This window comes from Eretmochelys imbricata, chromosome 4 (genome assembly GCF_965152235.1).
Source record: "Eretmochelys imbricata isolate rEreImb1 chromosome 4, rEreImb1.hap1, whole genome shotgun sequence".
NCBI classification, from domain to species: Eukaryota; Metazoa; Chordata; order Testudines; family Cheloniidae; genus Eretmochelys; species Eretmochelys imbricata.
In genome coordinates this window covers 60,574,929-60,597,355 of record NC_135575.1, presented here as the reverse complement: position 1 = coordinate 60,597,355, position 22,427 = coordinate 60,574,929, and the positions used below count along the sequence as shown (strand labels likewise).

The window sequence follows — 22,427 nt, the reverse complement described above, 5'->3', positions numbered from 1 at the left end:
TTTTAAAGTTGCATTTAAAATGATTCAGCTGTCTCAAAAAACAGGTTTTGGGGGAAATGTATTGTTTTGACCACGTTAAATTCTTACAGCTGTTTTGTTGAAAAACTTTAGTATCTCTATGCTTTGGATCAGAAACTCTAAATTTGGCAAAGATGTCATTCTAGTATCAGGGATGTGCTTTTTGTTGTCTTTGTGAAAATCTCCCCAAATTTGGTGAATTTTGGAAGATTCTGAAAAATCTCAGGTCATACATGTATGATGGAGACTTCTTAGGCTTGTCAGAGCTTGGCAGCTCAATTTTGCAGGAGCTTGTTGGAGAACAGTAGGAGCCAGGAAACAGAGAGGAAGAGGGGAAGAAGCCAGGAGGTGTGGGGATGAAGGGAGGAGATAGGTGAAGGGAGGGAAGTAGGAGCCAGGGTTGGGGGGATGGATAGTAGATGGGGGTGAAGGTTGAGGCATGAGTCAGAGTGATGGGGAGGAGTGAATAGGAGCAGAGGGGGATGGGAGCCCCAATGGAGAATTGGACAGAAGGGTTTATAAGTACTGGAATATACTACCTTTCAGAAACTGGAATAGAAGCCAGGGTTTCAGCCAGGAAGCTGTGAGGAAAATAACTGTGGAACTCATTAGAAAAGTGTTTCTCATATCCTTCTGGCTGGGCCCAATAGAAGATAACAGCCTGCTATTGGAGGAGGAGGAGAAGCAGCAGCTTAACTAGAATGCAGAGGGGTGAGAGCAGAGAGGGGATTACACAAGCTGGGGGAAAGCAGAGGGGAAGGTGCAGCAGTTAGTGGTAAAGATCTGTGCTTTAGGTCCAAAGGTCCCAAACTTGCTGATGGTCTACCAGTGTGGGGGTCACTATGGAGCCACGTGATACAATCACTGTTTTTTTCATTTTGCTTCTTAAAAAAGGTAGGAAATTATAATAACCCATCTTTCCCCCTATATTAAAGAACATTAAGGCTGCCAAGTCAACACTCAAGTTTAGGAAATGCCACAATTAAAGTTGCCCATGCACAAACAGCCTTCATTCTGTAAATTCCTAGTGTTTAAATGCTTCATTTTGCAACTTAAATGTTCTTTTAATGTAGTTTTTATATGTAATATCAATACTCTGTTATGTAAATATGAGTTTGGGATGGCCTATTTCTCACAAGTAGTGAAAGTATGAGTAAATTCCCCAGTTCATCCCAAATGGGGGTCAACCTTTAGAGCACGCTATCATTTATTCTGTGTCTGACACATTAGCTAAACATACCTTTTTAGAAGTATTAAAAGAGTATTAAAAATTTTCTTTTCATTCATACTGTTTTTTGTATCACTCCACCTATAAGGCCAGGCAACTTAGTTCTATGTGTCCAACTGTGCAGGGCTCAGGGGGAAAGAAAAACAAAAGCCGATAAACAGACCTCCAAATATGGCCTATATAAAAAAAAAAGAGGGCAACTATCTGAGGTTAAAGCTGTTTGGGTGAATATGAGGTGCAAGTACTGCAGCCTCCTGTGTTTGATTAGAAAATCAAATCTCCTGAGTTGCCCTCATACTTGATTTTTGGTGTGTGGAATAGTTGATAGATGAAATAAACTTAGGCCACTTGACCATCATTTCTATTGTAATTCTTGTAAAGAAACCGGTATATTCTGTAGATTTCAATGTTTACCCTACATTTAAGTTGTAATTGACTTCTTTGCTTCTCAAAAGCTATATCTACTGATACGAAGTGTCTTCAGAGATAAAGCTGCGATGGTGCAGATGGGGTGTTCTGGAGGTGAGAGGGGGAATAAAAGCAATGCAAGTTGTTTTAACAGAAATATTAATGTAATATCCCTTTAGGCAATCCAGCTGAGCCGTGATGGACAGTATCTCCTTACAGGCGGAGACAATGGGGTCATCATAGTATGGCAAGTGTGTGACCTCAAGCAACTTTTTGCTTACCCCGGCTGTGACGCTGGAATCCGTTCCATGGCCCTGTCATATGACCAAAGGTGAGATTACAGTTGGGGGTCAGAAGTATTTCATAGAATGTACTATTATAAAGAAACTACAAAAGGAACGTCATTATGGGAAAACCATTTGTTTTCCTTTCAATATTGTATTTACTTTGATCACAGGTGCCAGTGATAATATGGAGAATTCTGTGCACTGTTTTAGTATTGAAAGGTTATGGTTTAGGTCTGATAATCTTTTTCAGAGTTGCAGCTCTTGGTGGGTAAATTAACACTCATTCCGGGAAATCTGACTCTGACGAACTTTTAATATGTACTGTTTTTTCTTTCCTCAGAGGAAAAAAATATTCCTAACTATAGGTCTTCAAAGCCATTAACAAAAAGAAAGTAGACACTCACTCAGATTCCCATCAATCTTTTACATTTTGTTTTCTCTTACAAAGGATAAAACAGTAAACATATTTACTGCTGCCTATATTACACCTACCAACTCCACTATGGTTAAAGGTCTTTATTCATTTTTGGCACATAGCTCTCTCCGGTTTATAACTTGGGTGTTTATAGTTGTATCCAGCTTGTCTTTAGCTCACAGACTACTACCTAGACTTTTGTTTATCCCTGATAACATTACAAAAGCATCTAAGTCACTAAATCTTATCAAAAGTCATTTCGGATCCTAGGCACTTTTAAAATGGGACTCTGCCCTGACTACACCTAAAACACAGGTTGACCTAGGTACATTGCGACAGGCTATGAAAAATTTCACACCCTGTGTAACATAGTTAGGTTGACCCAGCCTCCACTGTAGATGAAGGTAGGTTGATGGAAGCATTCTTTCATTGATCTAGCTACCATTTCTCAAGGGGCTGGATTTACTACAGTAACAGGAAAAACCCCTTCTGTCTCTGTGTCAATAGTACAGCAGTGTAGCTATAACACGTGTAGTGTAGACATACCCTCAGGCCCTAAGTCACTTGGTCACCTTTGACTATTTTGACTCCTATATATAATTGTATTTGTCATTAATAATCTTTGGAGCAGGAACTCTCTCCTACTATGTGCCTAACACAGTAGGGCCAGATCCTGGCTCAGCCCTCTAGGTGCTACCCTAATAATAATAATAAATAAATTATTAACAATAAGGGGCCAAATTCTCTGCTGATGTAAATGCTGATGTAAATGCCTCTACTCCATTATTGTCAATAGAGTTTTACACATTTTCACCAGCAGAGAATTAGAAAATTTGTGCTCATCCAACACTCAGCCAAATTAGGGCAAAATATCTTCGGCTTGTCTGGGATGTTGGAGATTAAAGAAAGAGACGACTGTTAAACTGAGCGTTCATGAAATGAGGCAGGTCCTCTTAGTCTCCCACTGGGACAAACAAAATTTTTCTAAACAAATGATCATCCAAGTGGGGAATAAAGAAATTAGACTAAGTGTTTTTAGCTGTACACAAAATTGGACTGAAATCTCAAGCGTGCCAAAGACAGGCAGAGGCCGGCCATATCCTGTAGCTAGTCAACCATTCACTAGGAACCTCACAAACCAAAGGTAAAGCTCAATTTTAAATCTTGATTAAACAGGAAGTAGAGTCTTTTATACTAATGGTAATCATTAAAAATGAAATATGAAATCCTTCAATGCCTTTAAGAATCAGACAGCTTATAGAATTACCTAAATATGGATGCAAGAGAGAAAATTTAGGCATCCTCTTTGTGTTTTTAGATAGATAGATTCCTGTCATATGTTCATTATGTCGATCTTAACACAATCCACATTTCAAAATGTTACATCGAATACTCTTTAAAACAAAAACAGTGACGACTATGGATTTTAATCAAGATTTTAACCCACTACTTCTTACCAATTTGAAACCCTGCCCATCTCAACTTCTGCAAACCTTCAGTCTCCTTGAATCATGTCCTCTTCATCCTTGTACATTTTCTCATAAGCAATCACTCTGGAAAATGGCAGCTTTCTAGATATTAAAATGACTGGTACCGTCATTTTTCGCTGGAGCCAAATTCTACCTTTGAGGCCCTACTCGCATGGCTTTCTGATGTACCTGTTGGATCACTTCGGTATATGATGAAATAGTGTGTTAATAACTATAATTAGAGCTGATCACAATTTTTAACAACAGTCTTTCATCAAAAATGCAGTTTAATCACAATTGAAACGTAGGATGGACGTGTTGATTTTGATGAAGATTTTAAACAGGAAAAGGTTGAAATATGTCATTTCTTTAGTGTCATTGTGATTCATTTTGTTTTGACTTTTATATTATAATCAAATTTAGTTTTAGTATTATATATTTGATTTAATATTATGTATACATTTATAGTATATTTAATATAATGTAAACATCTAAATGAAATTAATTGAAACACCACTATCAAAATGTTTTGACACAGACAAAATGTTTTGACTGTCTCAAATTAGAAATTTTGGCTTTTCATAACAAATCAGAACAATTTTTTTCCTACAAAATGTAAGAATTTCTCATTGAACAGAGAGTCTGGTTTCCAACCAGCTCTAAGAGTAATGTCACAAAATGAGACAATAAACATGACTGTCATAACAACTCCTGATACATTACAAGCCAAGATGTCACTTCAGCAGCCATGATTGCTCTCAAATCTCAAGTAGGATCATAGCTGTTCAAATAGAGCTAAAATGTCTCCAACAGTCAGCTCCCTCATAGTAAAGATGTGGAAATACAGAATATCTCTGTGGTGGATGGCATGAATAATACTCCTACTTAGTGCTAAATACCAAATACCAGCACTCTGGTTGTTTACATGCCCATGAAATGAAGCTGCACATATGTATAAACAATAGAGATGTTGCAATTCTGTATGCACATCTGGTTCTTTGATGAAGATCCTGTGCTAAATCCCTCTTGAACTCGGGAAGGAAGAATTGAAATCTGCACATCCGGGATCCCCTCCATTTTGCTATTTCATTAGCACTCTCACCAGCAGAGTTAAAGCCATTATGAAAACAAAATCAGAAGTGGTCTGTGTGTGGTGACCCTGGTTTTATACAAGATTAATTGTTCTTGTTATCTAAGTCTTGAGTCCCTTTTGGTGCCCAGATGTGCCAGGACAATTTCTTTGAGCTTGATCCCCTCTGATCCATAATTCCATGTGTTAGACCAGTAGCGAAACAACTTGCCCTACAATTTCAAATGTGCCCACTAATCTGAGTCCCTCAATTATTAGGGTCCCAAAATTAGAGCCTATGGGACTTGATTTTCACTGGTGCTAAGCACCTGCAGCTCCAGTTGTCTCCTGCTGGAGTTGAGTGTTAAGCACCTTTGGAAATGAGACCATAAGTGTTAGAATTGTACACCCCTAAATTAAAAATTTAGACCTTAATTATTCTTTTCCCCCATATTACTTCAATCTGGAAAGGAAGGTAAGTAATACATTCTTCAAAATGGTATTAGTCACTCTTTCCCTGAAGTCTGATTCAGTTCAGATCAGATACAGTAGAGTAAAATCATATAGGAAATAAAATGCTTTAAATACACTGCATGATTGCTGTGGAAATTTTAAGACCTAATCCAAAGCCCGTTGAAGTCAATGGGAGTCTTTCCATTAACTTCAATAGGAATCGCATCAGGTTCTTAATGTTTGAGTGGGTGGCATTCTTAGGCAATATCTATGCTACGAGCTAGGGATATGAGCTCTAGCTCGTGCAGACGTATGCTAACTGTCATGGAGCTACTGCACTAAAAACAGTAGCGTAGCAGAAGTAGCACAGGCAGTGGGGAGTGGTGGCAGGCAGCGGTGTATTATCACCTCGGGCGACAAATTTGCAGGGGCAGCAAATTTATAAGAGCAGCCAGAGGCGCCAACTTCCCTTCGCGCTGGGGAGTGCTTGTGGGCCCCCAGCCCAAACCCAACTCCACCCCTTTCCCACCCCCATTCCCACCCCTTCCCTAAAGTCCCCACCCCAACTCACCCCCTCCCTGCCCCTGTTGGTCCCCTTCCCCAAATCCCTGCCTCCTCCCCTGAGCATGTGGCATTCCCCCCTCCCTCCCAGCCGTGCGAAGCTGTTTTGCACACAAGCGCTGGCAGGGAGCGGGGAGAAGCAGGACCCGGCGGCACACTCGGGAGGAGGCGGAGTCAGAGCGGAGGTGAGCTGGGGCGGGGCGGGGAGCTGCCAGTGAGTGCTCTGTACCCACCAATTTTTCTCCATGGGTGCTCCAGCCCCAGAGCACCCACGGAGTCAGCATCTATGGATGCCGCGATTCTACCAATCATAGCGTGTATTGAAACCACCAATGACGGCACGAATTTGTAAAATAACTAAAAACAAGTTCATATGGAGGCGGCAATTATTTCAGGGCCTAGGGGCGGCAGAATCATTAATCAGCCACTGGTGGCAGGGGCTAGCCACCCCAAGTGCAAACCCATGGATTGATGCTCAGGGCAGCTAACCCATGTCACTGTTCTCTGCTGCCCATGCTAGCACAGCTACGTCACATGCTCGTTTGATGAGAGCTAGTGCGAGTATGTCTACATGAGCTGGGAAGCACAAATGTAGACGTATCCTTAGACATTTGATTTACAGAGGTGGTGCTAGATCTGGTGGAAGAAGTCTGTCCAAGAAAGGTAAGTCAGCTGTGTTTGAATGTAAAGTGGCTAACCTTTTAACTGAATTTTGTGCTTTTCATAGGTGTATAATGACTGGCATGGCTTCTGGGAGCATAGTGCTTTTCTACAATGATTTCAACCGATGGCATCATGAATATCAAACCAGATACTGATGTTGCAGCAGACGAGAACTAGCACTGACATGGGCAGCTGCTGTCAGAATGAAACTGAACATAGCAAGCCTCTATTCAGTATCATGCCGCAGCATTGTTCTGTATAAATAGCTATATTACATCTGAATGTAACTTAAATTTGCTCGAAGAAGCAAACTATTTTTTAAAGTTAATTGCTATTTTTGTAGACCTTGCATGATTTTTTGGGGGCAAAGGGCAAAGAAGCAGAAAAATGGCTGCTGCGTTCTGTAGTTAAAAATCTATATTTTTAGTCATTTTGAGAAGTCTATTTTGATTCATGTATGGAAAGAAACTTAAGATAAAGATGGTTAAATCTCTTATTCTAGCTATATTATGAAGAAATACATTTCCCATCTAAAGCTTTATCTATAACCTTGAGGAATATATGATTTTAACAAATTGAAAGTGGGTTATAATACTGGGGATTTTAATTTGTGCTACACTTTGTCTTGATGTACTTTTCCAAATGATTGTACTTCTTCAGCACTGAAGTTTCTGGGAATCAATAATGATATTTAAATTATGATAAATGTAATTTTAAACATGACAAGGAATTGTTTCCATCAATATTACTATTCAAGCATGTTTCTAGACCTAGACAATTAATTCTTTTTTTAGTTATATGTTTTTGTTGTGCAGTTAAGAGGGAGAAATCATCAACAGAGTCTGTGTTACATCAAATGTGAATCCTACTAGTTTTTACCTGATATCTTCTTCAGAGCACACCAAAATGTGCATTGTTCCTCAAAATCAAAACTTCAACTTGGGGAGTTTGGACACGTCCTCAAACTAGCAACCTACAAAATATTTCTTTTTAATTTTTAACTGAAGCACACTTCTGCTGCTTGATTATGAAAGCACTAAGAGGCAGGCATTCAAATGTTCACAGCCTCTACATCTTTGCAGAAGCTCTAGACTTGCAAACTTCTTTCCCATTTTTTAGTTTTTTTCTTCAGAGGACTAACCACCATAGTTATATAGCAGATTCCATATCTTGTGCTGTGTATGGCAACAAAACTGTTCAGTTTCTGCTATCACCAAATCCAATCCAATCTTGTCCAATCATGTTAATAAATTATCTCCTCCCTTAGGAAATGAAAAATAATTTATACTAAGGAACAATAAGTTATTTTGGTGTTGCATAATTCTACTTTTCTACAAAATTGCTGTGCAGAATTCTGTGAAAATATTTGTGAAAAGAACTGTATTGTTTTGTAAGTCTGTACTGCATAAATAATTGTTTGTATGTTGTGATCTACATGAGTTAAAACTTACATTCCATATCTGTATCAATTTATCTAGCTGCCTACTGGAGCAGTTCCCATTTTTCTCTTTAAGCAAAGATTTGAATGAGAAAACTCAGTTTGAGTGAAGAAATTAAATAAAATGGCATTTGTAATTGAGACCTTCAATGCAGTGCATTGGGCTGCTGTGTTTTCCATATGTACATACAAAAGAGAAAACAGCCACCATCACCCAATGCATTTGCAAATACAAAGCAAACACAGGGTTTTGAGACAATAATGGCCTGATTTTCCATTGTGTTATACCATTTTTATGCTGGTACAGTATATCTATATTGATATCAGTGGAGTTACACACTAAGGTGTAACAGAATGGAAAATCTGGTTAATGAAATGTGGTAGTCATTATCTCCACCTGATGAAGTGCGGAACAATCACCCACTAATAAAATGCCTTGAATTGAGAATGAGGTTGTATAAAAATAATGTACTTTACAAACTTTTGCTATTTGCAAAATTCATATCTCTTTATAAATAGATTTTAAGCAGACATAGATATGAACTTGAAGTTTTTCTAAGGAGGAATATTCTCTGTATATGTTCGTAATGAATATATAAGTGCTGTGTAATGAGTTGGTTACTAATGTCTGCAGTGAGGGTCTGATGAATCTCCATCATCTATCATATTATCCAGGTGCAAAATACAGAATTTAAAACTTTCTACTTTAGTTTTCTTAGTTAATTTAGAACTGAATTCAGTAACACTAAAAATTACTCACTGAAATAATAAAAAGAACAAGGAGTACTTGTGGCACCTTAGAGACTAACAAATTTATTTGAGCATAAGCTTTCATGGGCAAAACCCCACTTCATCGGATGCATACAGTGGAAAATACAGTAGGAAGATATAGATATACACAGAGAACATGAAAAAATGGGTGTTGCCATACATACTCTAACGAGAGTGATCAATTAAGGTGAGCTATTATCAGCAGGAGAAAAAAACCTTTTGTAGTGATGATCAGGATGGCCCATTTCCAACAGTTGACAAGAAGGTGTGGCTCTTAAACTATTTCATGGGCACTTGAAATGGTAGAGATTTCAGCCTTTATTTTAAAATGGTTGGTGGGTTTCAGCATAGGCAATAGGCATTGGTGCAGTAGGAGCCCTTACATTGGGATACCATGCTGGGATTCTGTCCCAACACCTAAGCTATCTCAGACAACACTGTCAGACCTGTAGCTGCTAGGGCCTTGTTGGTCAGGAGAGTCCTTCCCCAACTGGAACATTCATATGATATTTATTGCTCATGTTCCAGTGCTCTTTGGGGTTGAGTCCAAGCTGCTGCATGTACACTGGGTGGTCTGTGGTGGTAACATGGAGCCTCCTGGGGAATCAGGATGTCTCCCTTTATTACAGCCCTGCTTTGAGCACAAGCTTTGAGGTTTGTCACACCCCACCTATGTAAGAAGAAATCTCCACCCACTGTTCTCCTAACTGCTTCCACAGACACACTTTAATTCTAGATCTGCAGTGTTGTAGCTGTGTTACATCAGTTCTAGACACCTTCCCTGTTGCCTCTGGTGGGCTTGAACATCCTTTCTGCCAGCTGGCAGAGGAGGCTGTGTCAAAGTTGTGGGGGTACCAGACTACATATTTAATTCTCAGGTACTGTATTGTGTGGCCAAACCAAATGCTTTCACTTGGGGGTGGGGGCTAGGGGAGAAAGTTTTACGCTTGGTTGAATTAATCCTGCTTAACACAGGTTCTTGTTAACACACACTTCTTTAACCTCCAGTATGATATTGTGTGCAAACAGAGAGTTAAATTCCTGAATACTATTTATCCATTAGTGTAACCAATGCAAAGTCTGTGCTAGCCCTCTTGATTAGACACAATTTAGTAAACCGGTGCCAGAGATTAAATTACAATTAAACAATTTTGAGCTGTATTATTTTTTTTTCCAGAATGCTGCTGAGGGAGAAGGGAGCTGCTACAAGGTGGAAAGTGAGTTTCCATTTTTGCCAAGAGGTCAACTTTTAAATTCAGAAAGGTCAAGCATGGTTCACAGACTCTCTCAAACTCTGGTAATTTCATATTAACATATTTTCTCATAGAAATGGATGTGATCTCTGACTTACCCCAATCAATGTCTTATATGAACTTTTGATGAAAGTAAGGCCAGTAACACTGAGAACGATTAGAAATAAGTTAGAGATTTCAGCTAATTGTAGATTACTCATCTTCAGCGGCTTCATATCAGTTATGTTTCTTATAAGCCCATGGCCTGAATGTTACAGTATGTGAGTAGCCATTATGTTTTTATATGGAATGCTGAAGTCTGAGAACTGCAGCAGTGTACTCTATTCAAAGGTAAATGAACGTAATGTCAATCTGAGAGCCTTTCCTGAGCAGTCAGCAACTATTACATTATATAATTAAAAGAACCCCTCTGTCTACAAATTGTGCATTCAGCTAGTCTATGGAAAATATGTTTGTATTACAGTTATCCTGTCCCGCATCCCTGGCATTCCTCCAGTTTGTCTGCCTCACCGACCCATAGTGCTCTGTCTTAACCTAAGATTGCAGTCTCTTTGGGGAAGGGACTTTTATTAAATCTGCATAGCACCCAGCACAATAGATCCCTAACCTGCTTGGGGCCCATCAATGCTATTGTAATAAATAAATAAATAAATAAAAATGTTAAGAACCAGTGATTTTTATGTTCCACTAAAAGCAGCTATGGCTTACTTTGAAAAGGGAACTTGAAGTTGTCTTAGTAGCATGGAAATCCTTAGAGCTCTTCTCAATAGGAAATTAGTATGATTGTTGAGTTCCACATTCTAATTCTAAAAGTGTTCAGGTTGGTATTTTATTTGGAAACATTCTGGAGATTCCTTCCTGCTGTGTGGTGTAGTGTTCTCAGCGCAGCTCAAGCTGAGGGTTTCCAGCAAACAAACAAACAAAGAGAGGCTGCTCCATTTCTTCTACATCCGTGCACAAAGCAGGCTATTTTTCCAAGCACCAGCTTGTGTCAGCAGACTGGTAATCAATTTTTCTTTCTTTTAGCAGAAAAAGTAAATAGAGTTATTCCAAAACCAGGTGTACAGAAAGGAACGTAGTTCATTGTGATTTTGGCTGGGACATACCTCCTATCAATTTTTGTATTTAGACATATTGTTTTAGAATGAGATAGAAATGGTGAATATCCAGATGGAGCAAACAAGCAACTCACAAGCCAATTAAGCCAAAAAACAAGCCCAATTTCTGCGTTTTTTTTCCACAGGTTTGGCATGTTGGAAATCTTGTAAGTCCTGAACTGAATACCCTCATCAATTCCTGTGTAGTAATGGTGTTAGTATGGAATGCCAAATAGTTTATTTTTGGGTGGACCTAATTTAGTATGTACTTGGGAAACTGATACAGTTGAAGGTCCAAATCATTGTTTGTTTATATGTCAAAATCTACGACTGATCTGTAAAAGCCCTGGATCAAAAACTATAGGAGATTGTTCTTGATTTTTGTTTATGTTGATTGAAATTTAACTGCACGTGGCCTAAGGCTCTGTAATTTAAGAAGTACAGCTAGTCCTGTGGGAAAAGCAAGGGGTAGAATATATGAAATTGAAAAGCTGATCCAAAAAGAACAAATGCTCTCTTGTAAGCAGTTTATTTTTAGATGAGACTTATTAGTATAAATGTGTGTAAATTTTAGAGAGAGATTTTAATGACACTAATAAGCCTTATAATAAATATAAATTTATGGGGGAAATTTAGTAATAAAATTTTTTTGTAAAAGGAGTTTATCCAGATACCAGCATGTACTTAGCTTTCTCCACAAGAATTGATGCCCATGGACTACAAAGAAGTTTTTACATCTTATAAAATGTGCAGCATATGAAAATACAGGTTTAATTGATGATAGCATTCCAGGTAGCACAGCAGATTAAAAACTTTCCAACATGGTTTTCTCTGGCAGTAATACAGCATTGCACAGGAATATAAAAAGCACAGATGCGCTTTTGGGATCTGGTTGTTTTCTGTTATTTTCTGTCTGCCTAAGGGAACAAGTTTTAGGTTAGGTTATTTACCTTTATCTTCTGGATTTTCTGTTTTCCCTCTCCTCCCCATTGGGAATGTGTGTGCTGTTTATCCTGGGCACAGTTCTGCAAGGTGCTGAGCTCTCTGGTCTCATCCAGCAAAACAGTTAACAGACTACTCAAATGTTTAAAGTTGAGCATGTGCTTAAGTGCTTGGCTTGGTCAGGGCAGTAGGCTCAGTGCCTTGCAGGGTTGAGTGCCGTGAGGGCATAGTTCACTTCAAGACCAACTTTTCCAAGTTGAATTAGACTTGCACACCCCACCTATTGTGAAACATACCTTCTGGGGTTTCAGAGTAACAGCCGTGTTAGTCTGTATTCGCAAAAAGAAAAGGAGTACTTGTGGCACCTTAGAGACTAACCAATTTATTTGAGCATAAGCTTTCGTGAGCTACAGCTCACTTCATCGGATGCATACTGTGGAAACTGCAGAAGACATTATATACACAGAGACCATTTGTTATGCAAAAGGTGTGAGAGGAAGAAAATTAAGGCTTTATTCAGCAAAGTTCTGATCACATCCTGCAGATCACATGCAGCCTATGAGAGCAGAAGTCTGAAGGTGAAGTAGTAGTTCTGATAGCTAAAGGGATAGGGCTATGTGAAAAACAGTCTGTGACCTTTCTAAATGGTGTGTAAACCAGTGTGCTTACTTTTTTCTCGTTCATAATGCCAACTAAAACTCTTGAAAAGAAAGGGGGAATTATTTGCATTGGTCTGCTTTTTGTGAAGATAATATCTTACAGGATTCTCACTCCTTTGTCTCAAGTAATGATTTCCCCATGTTCCAACAGATTTTTAAATTAAGAATAGAAACAATTGTGGGTAGAAGCACCACCCTACCGCACTGGTCATTGCATGCCACCTTGGTTCTTAAAGCCCCCTTGGCATTGGGCTGCGTAAATGTCTTTAAAAGCTATATCTTTTGGGGGTGAATGAGAGTGACATTATCACCCTACTCTGTATAAAGGACTGCATCCCCACAATTGCCTCCATTCCTTCTGTACCACCACAAAGAACAAATGGAACTCACTTTCATGTCTTCAGGCTACACCTTCCATAGTTTAGCTTATTATTTTCTTGTAAATAGTGTAGAGAGTTAGAAGAGATCTTAGCATACATAACTTGGCCGTGTCCCAAAGGCCTTTGAACCCTCACTTGGATCATATTAGGGCCCAAACCTTGTAAGGGTTTCAAGAGATGCACCTCCTGCCTGTCAATCATATCAAAGATAGATGTCCCTGTCAAAGCCTTCTGTTTCTGGGCAAGACCCATGCTGTGAGCCTGTGTTACTCCTGAGGGAATTCCACACCAAAAATTTTGAAATTATGTGCACGCTATTTTAAAATTGTGCAAATTGTATTTGTCAATAAATAAATGTGGCTCCAGCATGGCAGTGGGGAGCACAGGCCACTGGCTGCAATGAGGTGGAAGATCACCCTGAAGCACCCACCTCCCCCAGTACAGGATGTTCGCAGTGAGGCTGCACCTGACCCTGACACAGTGCAAGGGCTGGGCCAGGCCTGCCCCAGAAATACCTCGGGGCCCTGCTCCTCTGTGCCAGGTGCACCAGGGGTGGGTGGGCAGGCTCAGCCCAGCAGGATCCAAGTGTAGAGGGGTTTAGAGTGGGGGGATCCAGAGGTTTCTGCGTGGGGCAATCTGGGTGCGGGTGGCTCTGTGGGAAGATCTGGATGCACAGGGACTTGTTGGGAGGTTCCCGGGGCAGGGGCAATGAGACTTTGCAGGGGATCCAGGTGAAGGTGGTTGGGAGGGTTGGGTTTGGGGAGATGGGGCTTGGTGGGGGGGTCTGGGTGCAGCTGCTTGGGGATAAGTGGGCTCTGGTTGTGGAGGTTTGATGGGCCTGCTTAATGTGGGAGCCCCAGCTGCTGCCAAGGTGATGCCACATGCTGGGCTCCCGCTCTCCCTCCTTCCACCTGCAATTCCCCTATCCCCTTTTCTTTTCCATCCCCCTCCCCTCACTCCCACATTCCACCCCCTTCCTTCCCCACTGCCTCTTCCCTCACTCCCCTTCCCTCATCCCCCCCCCTTACCCAGTCCCACTGGTGGCACTCACTGCGGCACAGAAAACAGGACGGCTCCCAGCACACAGAAGGGGAGCACGACTGGCACTAGGACCCACCTGTATTTCCCTCTCTGGCCTTCCCTTAACTGCATTCATGCCCAGGGAAACTCATCTCTGTACCTTAGAGGTAAAGAAGGTGCTCTGTTTTTTACCTGCATGAAAACAAGCCCTTTAGAAAATCCAGTATGTTGTTTGTAGCACATGGGGAGATATGCCAGGAAGAACCTACTACAAAGCAAACTCTCTTACAGGATTAGGAAATGCATAGAACAATGTTACATTTTAGCTAGGAAATCACTACCTCCTGGTTTAAAGACTCATCCCGTGAGAACCTCTGAAGTTTCAGCAGTATGCCTAAGCCCTGGTCTACACTAGGACTTTAGGTCAAATTTAGCAGCGTTAAATCGATGTAAACCTGCACCCGTCCACACGATGAAGCCCTTTATTTCGACTTAAAGGGCTCTTAAAATCGATTTCCTTACTCCACCCCGACAAGTGGATTAGCGCTTAAATCGGCCTTGCCGGCTCAAATTTGGGGTACTGTGGACACAATTCGACGGTATTGGCCTCCGGGAGCTATCCCAGAGTGCTCCATTGTGACTGCTCTGGACAGCATTCTCAACTCAGATGCACTGGCCAGGTAGACAGGAAAAGAACCGCGAACTTTTGAATCTCATTTCCTGTTTGGCCAGCGTGGCAAGCTGCAGGTGACCATGCAGAGCTCATCAGCAGAGGTGACCATGATGGAGTCCCAGAATCACAAAAGAGCTCCAGCATGGACTGAACGGGAGGTACGGGATCTGATCGCTGTTTGGGGAGAGGAATCCGTGCTATCAGAACTCTGTTCCAGTTTTCAAAATGCCAAAACCTTTGTCAAAATCTCCCAGGGCATGAAGGACAGAGGCCATAACAGGGACCTGAAGCAGTGCCGCATGAAACTTAAGGAGCCTACCAGAAAACCAGAGAGGCAAATGGCCGCTCTGGGTCAGAGCCCCAAACATGCTGCTTCTATGATGAGCTGCATGCCATTTTAGGGGGTTCAGCCACCACTACTCCAGCCGTGTTGTTTGACTCCTTCAATGGAGATGGAGGCAACACGGAAGCAGGTTTTGGGGATGAAGAAGATGATGATGAAGTTGTAGATAGCTCACAGCAAGCAAGCGGAGAAACCGCTTTTCCCGACAGCCAGGAACTGTTTCTCACCCTGGACCTGGAGCCAGTACCCCCAGAACCTACCCAAAGCTGCCTCCTGGACCTGGCAGGTGGAGAAGGAACCTCTGGTGAGTGTACCTTTTAAAATACTATACATGGTTTAAAAGCAAGCATGTGAAAGGATTACTTTGCCCTGGCATTCGCGGCTCTCCTGGATGTACTCCCAAAGTCTTTGCAAAAGGTTTCTGGGGAGGGCAGCCTTATTGCATCCTTCATGGTAGGACACTTTACCACTCCAGGCCAGTAACACGTACTCGGGAATCATTGTACAACAAAGCATTGCAGTGTATGTTTGCTGGCGTTCAAACAACATCCGTTCTTTATCTCTCTGTGTTATCCTCAGGAGAGTGAGGTATCATTCATGGTCACCTGGTTGAAATAGGGTGCTTTTCTTCAGGGGACACTCAGAGGAGCCCATTCCTGCTGGGCTGTTTGCCTGTGGCTGAACAGAAATGTTCCCCGCTGTTAGCCACGGGGAGTGGGGAGGGTTGAGGGGGTAGCCACGCGGTGGGGGGAGGCAAAATGCGACCTTGTAACGAAAGCACATGTGCTATGTATGTAATGTTAACAGCAAGGTTTACCCTGAAAGACTGTAGCCACTGTTTTATAAAATGTGTCTTTTTAAATACCGCTGTCCCTTTTTTTTTCTCCACCAGCTGCATGTGTTTCAATGATCACAGGATCTTCTCCTTCCCAGAGACTAGTGAAGATTAGAAAGAAAAAAAAACCGCACTCATGATGAAATGTTTTCTGAGCTCATGCTGTCCTCCCACACTGACAGAGCACAGACGAATGCGTGGAGGCAAATAATGTCAGAGTGCAGGAAAGCATAAAATGACCGGGAGGAGAGGTGGCGGGCTGAAGACAGGGCTGAAGCTCAAATATGGCGGCAGCGTGATGAGAGGGGGCAGGATTCAATGCTGAGGCTGCTGGAGGACCAAACCAGTATGTTCCAGTGAATGGTTGAGCTGCAGCAAAGGCAGCTGGAGCACAGACTGCCACTACAGCCCCTGTGTAACCAACCGCCCTCCTCCCCAAGTTCCATAGCCTCCACACCCAGATGCCTAAGAACGTGGTGGGGGGGCCACCGGCCAACCAGCCACTCCACCACAGAGGATTGCCCAAAAAAAAGATGGCTGACATTCAATAAATTTTAAAGTTGTAAACTTTTAAAGTGCTGTGTGGCATTTTCCTTCCTTCCTCCACCACCCCTCCTGGGCTACCTTGGTAGTCATCCCCCTATTTGTGTGATGAATGAATAAAGAATGCATGAATGTGAAGCAACAATGACCTTATTGCCTCTGCAAGCAATGATCGAAGGGAGGAGGGGAGGGTGGTTAGCTTACAGGGAAGTAGAGTGAACCAAGGGGCGGGGGGTTTAATCAAGGAGAAACAAAGAGAACTTTCACACCATAGCCTGGCCAGTCATGAAACTGGTTTTCAAAGTTTTTCTGATGAGTACCGCGCCCTCCTGTGCTCTTCTAACCGCCCTGGTGTCTGGCTGCGTGTAACCAGCAGCCAGGCGATTTGCCTCAACCTCCCACCCCACCATAAACGTCTCGCCCTTACTCTCACAGATATTGTGGAGCACACAGCAAGCAGTAACAACAGTGGGAATATTGGTTTCGCTGAGGTCTAAGCGAGACAGTAAACTGCGCCAGCATGCCTTTAAACATCCAAATGCACATTCTACCACCATTCTGCACTTGCTCAGCCTGTAGTTGAACAGCTCCTGACTACTGTCCAGGCTGCCTGTGTACGGCTTCATGAACCATGGCATTAAGGGGTAGGCTGGGTCTCCAAGGATAACTATAGGCATTTCAATTTTCTGGTCTGGGAATAAAGTCCCTTCCTGCAGCTTTTGAAACAGACCAGAGTTCCTGAAGATGAGAGTGTCATGTACCTTTCCCGGCCATCCCACGTTGATGTTGGTGAAACGTCCCTTGTGATCCACCAGAGCTTGCAGCACTATTGAAAAGTACCCCTTGCGGTTTATGTACTCAGCGGCTTGGTGCTCCGGTGCCAAGATAGGGATATGGGTTCCGTCTATGGCCCCACCACAGTTAGGGAATCCCATTGCAGCAAAGCCATCCACTATGACCTGCACATTTCCCAGGGTCATTACCCTTGATATCAGCAGATCTTTGATTGCGTGGGCTACTTGCATCACAGCAGTCCCAACAGTAGATTTGCCCACTCCAAATTGATTCCCAACTGACCGGTAGCTGTCTGGCATTGCAAGCTTCCACAGGGCTATCGCCACTTGCTTCTCAACTGTGAGGGCTGCTCTCATCTTGGTATTCATGCGCTTCAGGGCAGGGGAAAGCAAGTCACAAAGTTCCATGAAAGTGCCCTTACGCATGCGAAAGTTTCGCAGCCACTGGGAATCGTCCCAGACCTGCAACACTAGGCGGTCCCACCAGTCTGTGCTTGTTTCCCGAGCCCAGAATCGGCATTCCACAGCATGAACCTGCCCCATTAGCACCATGATGCATGCATTGGCAGGGCCCATGCTTTCAGAGAAATCTGTGTCCATGTCCTGATCACTCACATGATGTCGCCTCCTCGCCCGGTATCGCTTTGCCAGGTTCTGGTGCTGCATATACTGCTGGATAATGCGCGTGGTGTTTAATGTGCTCCTAATTGCCAGAGTGAGCTGAGCGGCCTCTATGCTTGCCTTGGTGTGGCGTCCACACAGAAAAAAAGGCGCGGAACGATTGTCTGCCATTGCTCTGACGGAGGGAGGGGCGACTGACGACACGGCTTACAGGGTTGGCTTCAGGGAGCTAAAATCAACAAAGGGGGTGGCTTTACATCAAGGAGTATTTCAGGCAGGACTTCACGGAGAGTTCCAATAAGAAATGGTGCACCTAAGTTATTGTTCTTATTGGAACAAGGAGGTTAGTCTGGCCTCTGATTGATACGTGGCTAGATTTATCTCGCTGCACCTTCTCTGTGAGTGACTGCAGTGTGACCTAGAGGAATGAGTCCCCTAGATGTGGGGGGGGGGGGGAAAGCAAATGAGTACAAAACAAATCTGGTCTATTTCTTGTTTTGATCCACTCCATCTATCTTTTACATCTTTGGCTGGCAGCAGACAGTGCAGAAGGACTGCATGCCATCCACATCTCATGGCTGCCTGGCAGAAGATGGTACAGTACGACTGCTAGCAATCCGTATCGCCTGCCTGCTCACCATAAGACAGTTCAATAGGACTGAAGAAAATGACCTGGTCAAGTCACTCCAAATTTAGTCCCTGTGCCCATGTCTGCCCAGGCGCTCCTGGCCGACGTGGCCAGGAGCACCTCGGACATGACGATGACGGCTACCAGTCGTATTGCACCGTCTGCTGCCACAAGGCAATGGATTCCTGCTACTGTGTAGCAATGCAGTACCGCATCTGCCAGCACCCAGGAGACATAGGGTGATGGTTACCTGAGAGGGCTCCATGCTTGCCGTGGTATGGCGTCTGCACAGGTAACTCAGCAAAAAAGGCGCAAAATGATTGTCTGCCCTTGCTTTCACGGAGGGAGGGAGTGCAACGCTCCGGAAGTCGACTCTAGCCTCGGTACTGTGGAAGCACTCCACCGAGTTAATGCACTTAATGCACTTAAGAGCATTTTCTGTGGGGACACACACACTTGAATATATAAAACCGATTTCTAAAAATACGACTTCTATAAATTCGACCTAATTCCGTAGTGTAGACATACCATAAGGCAGGTTCCCCTGGTGGAGATATGAAAGTAGCATCTTGAAGTTTGGTGCATGCTTTCACCAAACATTACTCATTGAATTTATTATTGTGCTCCATTTAGCCTAGTTTGGGAGAGTGGTGCTGCTATTCATATTTGGCTAAGAACTCCTCATCCACCATCCTCCTAGTGGGGCACTGCTTGCTAATCTCCCACAAGTATGATGCACAGAGGTCCTCGAAGAAGAGAGGTTACTTACTAGCAACCGTTGTTCTTTGAGAGTTGCCTCTATGCATTTACACTGCTGCCCACCTTTCCCTCTTCCATATATCAAGCTCTGCGGCTGCAGAGATGGACTGCTCCTGCTCTTTCCCTCGGACACAACTTTTCAAGGCAGATCCACAGCTTGATGCCAGGGCGCCATATTCCACAATTGTGACTACCCAACAGTTACTGGTAAGTCACCTCTCATTAGTACGTCAATAGGTAGAGCAATGAACATGTAAATATAACCACAATCACAAGAGGTTTTCTCTGAACTCTGAAAGAAGGAGGGTGTGTGTGTGAATGAGTGAGAATCCTAGAAGAGCTCAGAGACAGAGAATTTCAGGAAAGCAAATCCTCTTCTCTGAAGGTACAATCTGTGCAGGAATCTTACTTCTGAAGAGTACCCTGCTTGAAGGATGTTGCAAAATAAAATGAGCAACTAAACTGCCTCAGAGCAAAGCCAACAAAAATGTTTTTTGTGTGGTTTTATTTGAATATAAGTGTGTGGTAAAACCTCCCAGGTCTGAACAGGTGAGTAGCACCTAAAATTTCCACATTTCTGGACATATAAAAAAAAATTGCCAGGTGGTTGAAGAAGCTTGTGCATCCCTGTTGAAAACCACTTCTGCAGAACTGGAAGTAAGATTCCTTTCTAGAGGCAAAATCAAAGCCACAGTGCTTTGTAAATGCATGGAGCAAGAACTGTGTGGCTGCCTTCCTTATGTCTATAATGGAAGCATCCCTGAGACATGCATCTTATGAAGCGCTCAGGGCACCAAAGCACCAAGAGGTGCTAAACAGAAGGTCTGGGGCGCAGAGTCCAAGGTAACCAAAGCCTGGACAGTGCTGCCCCTTTGGTGCTCCTCAGCAGTCATGTGCCAAAGACTGTGCCACATGGTTACCAAAATAATAAAAGACTGGCTCTAACAGGCAGGGGCCAGCAAAAAAGATGCAAAGTGGAACCAGATGATAGAGCACAGATTCTGTAGAGAAGGTTTTCACTCACAATAGCCAAGAAGGACCTGATGGGAAGGTTTCAAGGGTGGTGATTAAGCTCTGGTGCAGCATGTGACCACAAAGCAGGGGGCCTACTGCTGCCCTTAATACTCCAAACTCCTTTAGAGTTAGGCAGGCAGAACCCCTCCTCCCCCCATCTTATAGTCAAGAGCACAGACCCTGTGCAGCTGGGACCTTTGGAGAGAGGTCTTCCTCTTTCAGCTTCTCCATGTCACAAACAATGACTTCCCCCATCATTCTTATGTAACACAAGCCAGCAAGGCTCTTGTTCTATTGGCTTTCCTATTTGTTTTATGTCAGCGCATAGGAGTAGCTAATGTCTGCTGATTAACAAAAGGGAACAGAGTTTTCTCACTCTGATATAAACAAGTGGTTGGTTTGTCTAAATTCTGAGACAGTTTTTTTTCTCCCCCCTTTAAGTATTTGCACTGTGGACAGCACTCAGTCAGGCCCCAAACATGACCTGTATTCACATTGAAAGGAGCACAAGTAGAAAAAAATGTCTGATGCAATTTGCTCATCTCACTTCTTCTACAATGAGTTTGTATTAACTTCAGAACTCTGCAACTGTTTTGAGTTCCCAGAGGTCAAGAGAAGTAAATTCCAAGGCTATATGTAAGCTCAGTTTATTCTCCAAAGCACCACAGTAAAATCACAGTCTTTGATAGCAACTTAGTACAGAGAAGAAGTTTCCCCCAGTGCTACCTCTCCAATGATTTTAATGAATGTATTATTTTATAATTAATTCAGAAATGTCTGGGAGCTTCACAATGGCCTCACCATGAGGATACACTTTAGTCACCAAACAATGTAGAACACTTGCTGTAGAATGTTCTGCAAATATGTCAGCTTGGCTTTTATCTCTAGAAACAGCATAATCATGCTAGCTGCTGAGTTTCCTCCAATCTCAAGTGTACATCCAGTGAATAGCATGAAACCAACAGGGGCTGACAGCAGTCGCTGCCTTGTATCAGCTGAATCTAAATGAGGAACAGGAATAAAAAAATTGGTAAGTTAATTTTCTAATGCATAATTTATAACACTAGGGAAGGTGCAAAGGGATAAGCTGTTCTAAACATCTGTTAATTTTGAATACCTAACTTCAGCAATTGGTCTTTCCCATTTTCTGTTCATCAGTGGTTCAGTGAAATGGAAAAGTGTATATCTACATTTTAGATAGTCAAAGTGTGTTTACAAGGCTATTGAAATACTTACTAGATACTGATAGGCATGAGTCAATGGTGACTGGTAGATAAATCATCTTGTATCTTAATGCTATATTAACAGTAACTAATTTAATTCATATTAAAGAATGGGAGCCAGATCCTCAGCAAGTGTAAATCATTGTGGTTTCAACTGGAGGTAGAGTAATGATGACTTACACGAGCTGAGAATTTGGCCATGACTATTTAGCTTTGGAGGGGGAGAGATATTACATCTAGAAATGAGTGCTTTGGGCCCCAGATAGGTACTTATAGGATATATGTGCACCTGTTCAAGTTCAAAGGATGAAGCGTTGTAGTCCATAGAGCTAGCTAGTTTTAGCATTTATTTTATTCAGCAATAATGTAAGGAACCTACAGACCTGTATCCTGTGAGGTATTCATTTCAGCAGTTAGCATAAGGCTTGAGGCCTATCAACTTTGGCACAGATAAATGGCCAACCGTCAGCCCTAAGTTTTGGAGAACTGAAAATAGTGTGTATAAGGGAGATTTCTGTGCATAATGACACCAGCCAACTGCAGGAACACGAGCTAACACGAGCTTTTGGTTAGAACACTCTCAGATGTCTAAGCACAAGAGTACCATGGCAACTAATTGACCTATATGATAATAGGTTGAAATCATTAATATATTAACCTATAGAAGGAGGACACCCCCATCTTAGTAGGGGGAGGAAATTCAAATAAGAAACCCCTACTGAATATGCACTAGGCATATATATAAGCAAAATATAAAAGTTGTATCCCAGCCTGTGTGAAGGAGGAGAGAGGGAGGTAGCCCTTGGGCGGTGCCAGAATGCTGGTCACTGGTGATGAGGAAGATAATAGCCAATATTTCAGGT

At 42.5% G+C, this 22,427-nt stretch overlaps 1 protein-coding gene across 4 annotated transcripts in view; it reads left to right on the top strand.

The window, feature by feature from the left end:
* LRBA (LPS responsive beige-like anchor protein) overlaps positions 1 to 8,159 on the top strand; it is a 552,094-nt gene extending 543,935 nt beyond the window's left edge. For all 4 annotated transcript variants that reach the window (XM_077815359.1, XM_077815362.1, XM_077815360.1 and 1 more), the window contains 2 exons: positions 1,834 to 1,985; positions 6,636 to 8,159. In XM_077815359.1, the coding sequence (XP_077671485.1) occupies positions 1,834 to 1,985; positions 6,636 to 6,726 (243 nt within the window). In that variant the 3' untranslated portion in view covers positions 6,727 to 8,159. The remainder of the gene's footprint in view (positions 1 to 1,833; positions 1,986 to 6,635) is intronic.
* The last annotated feature ends 14,268 nt before the right edge of the window (positions 8,160 to 22,427 follow it).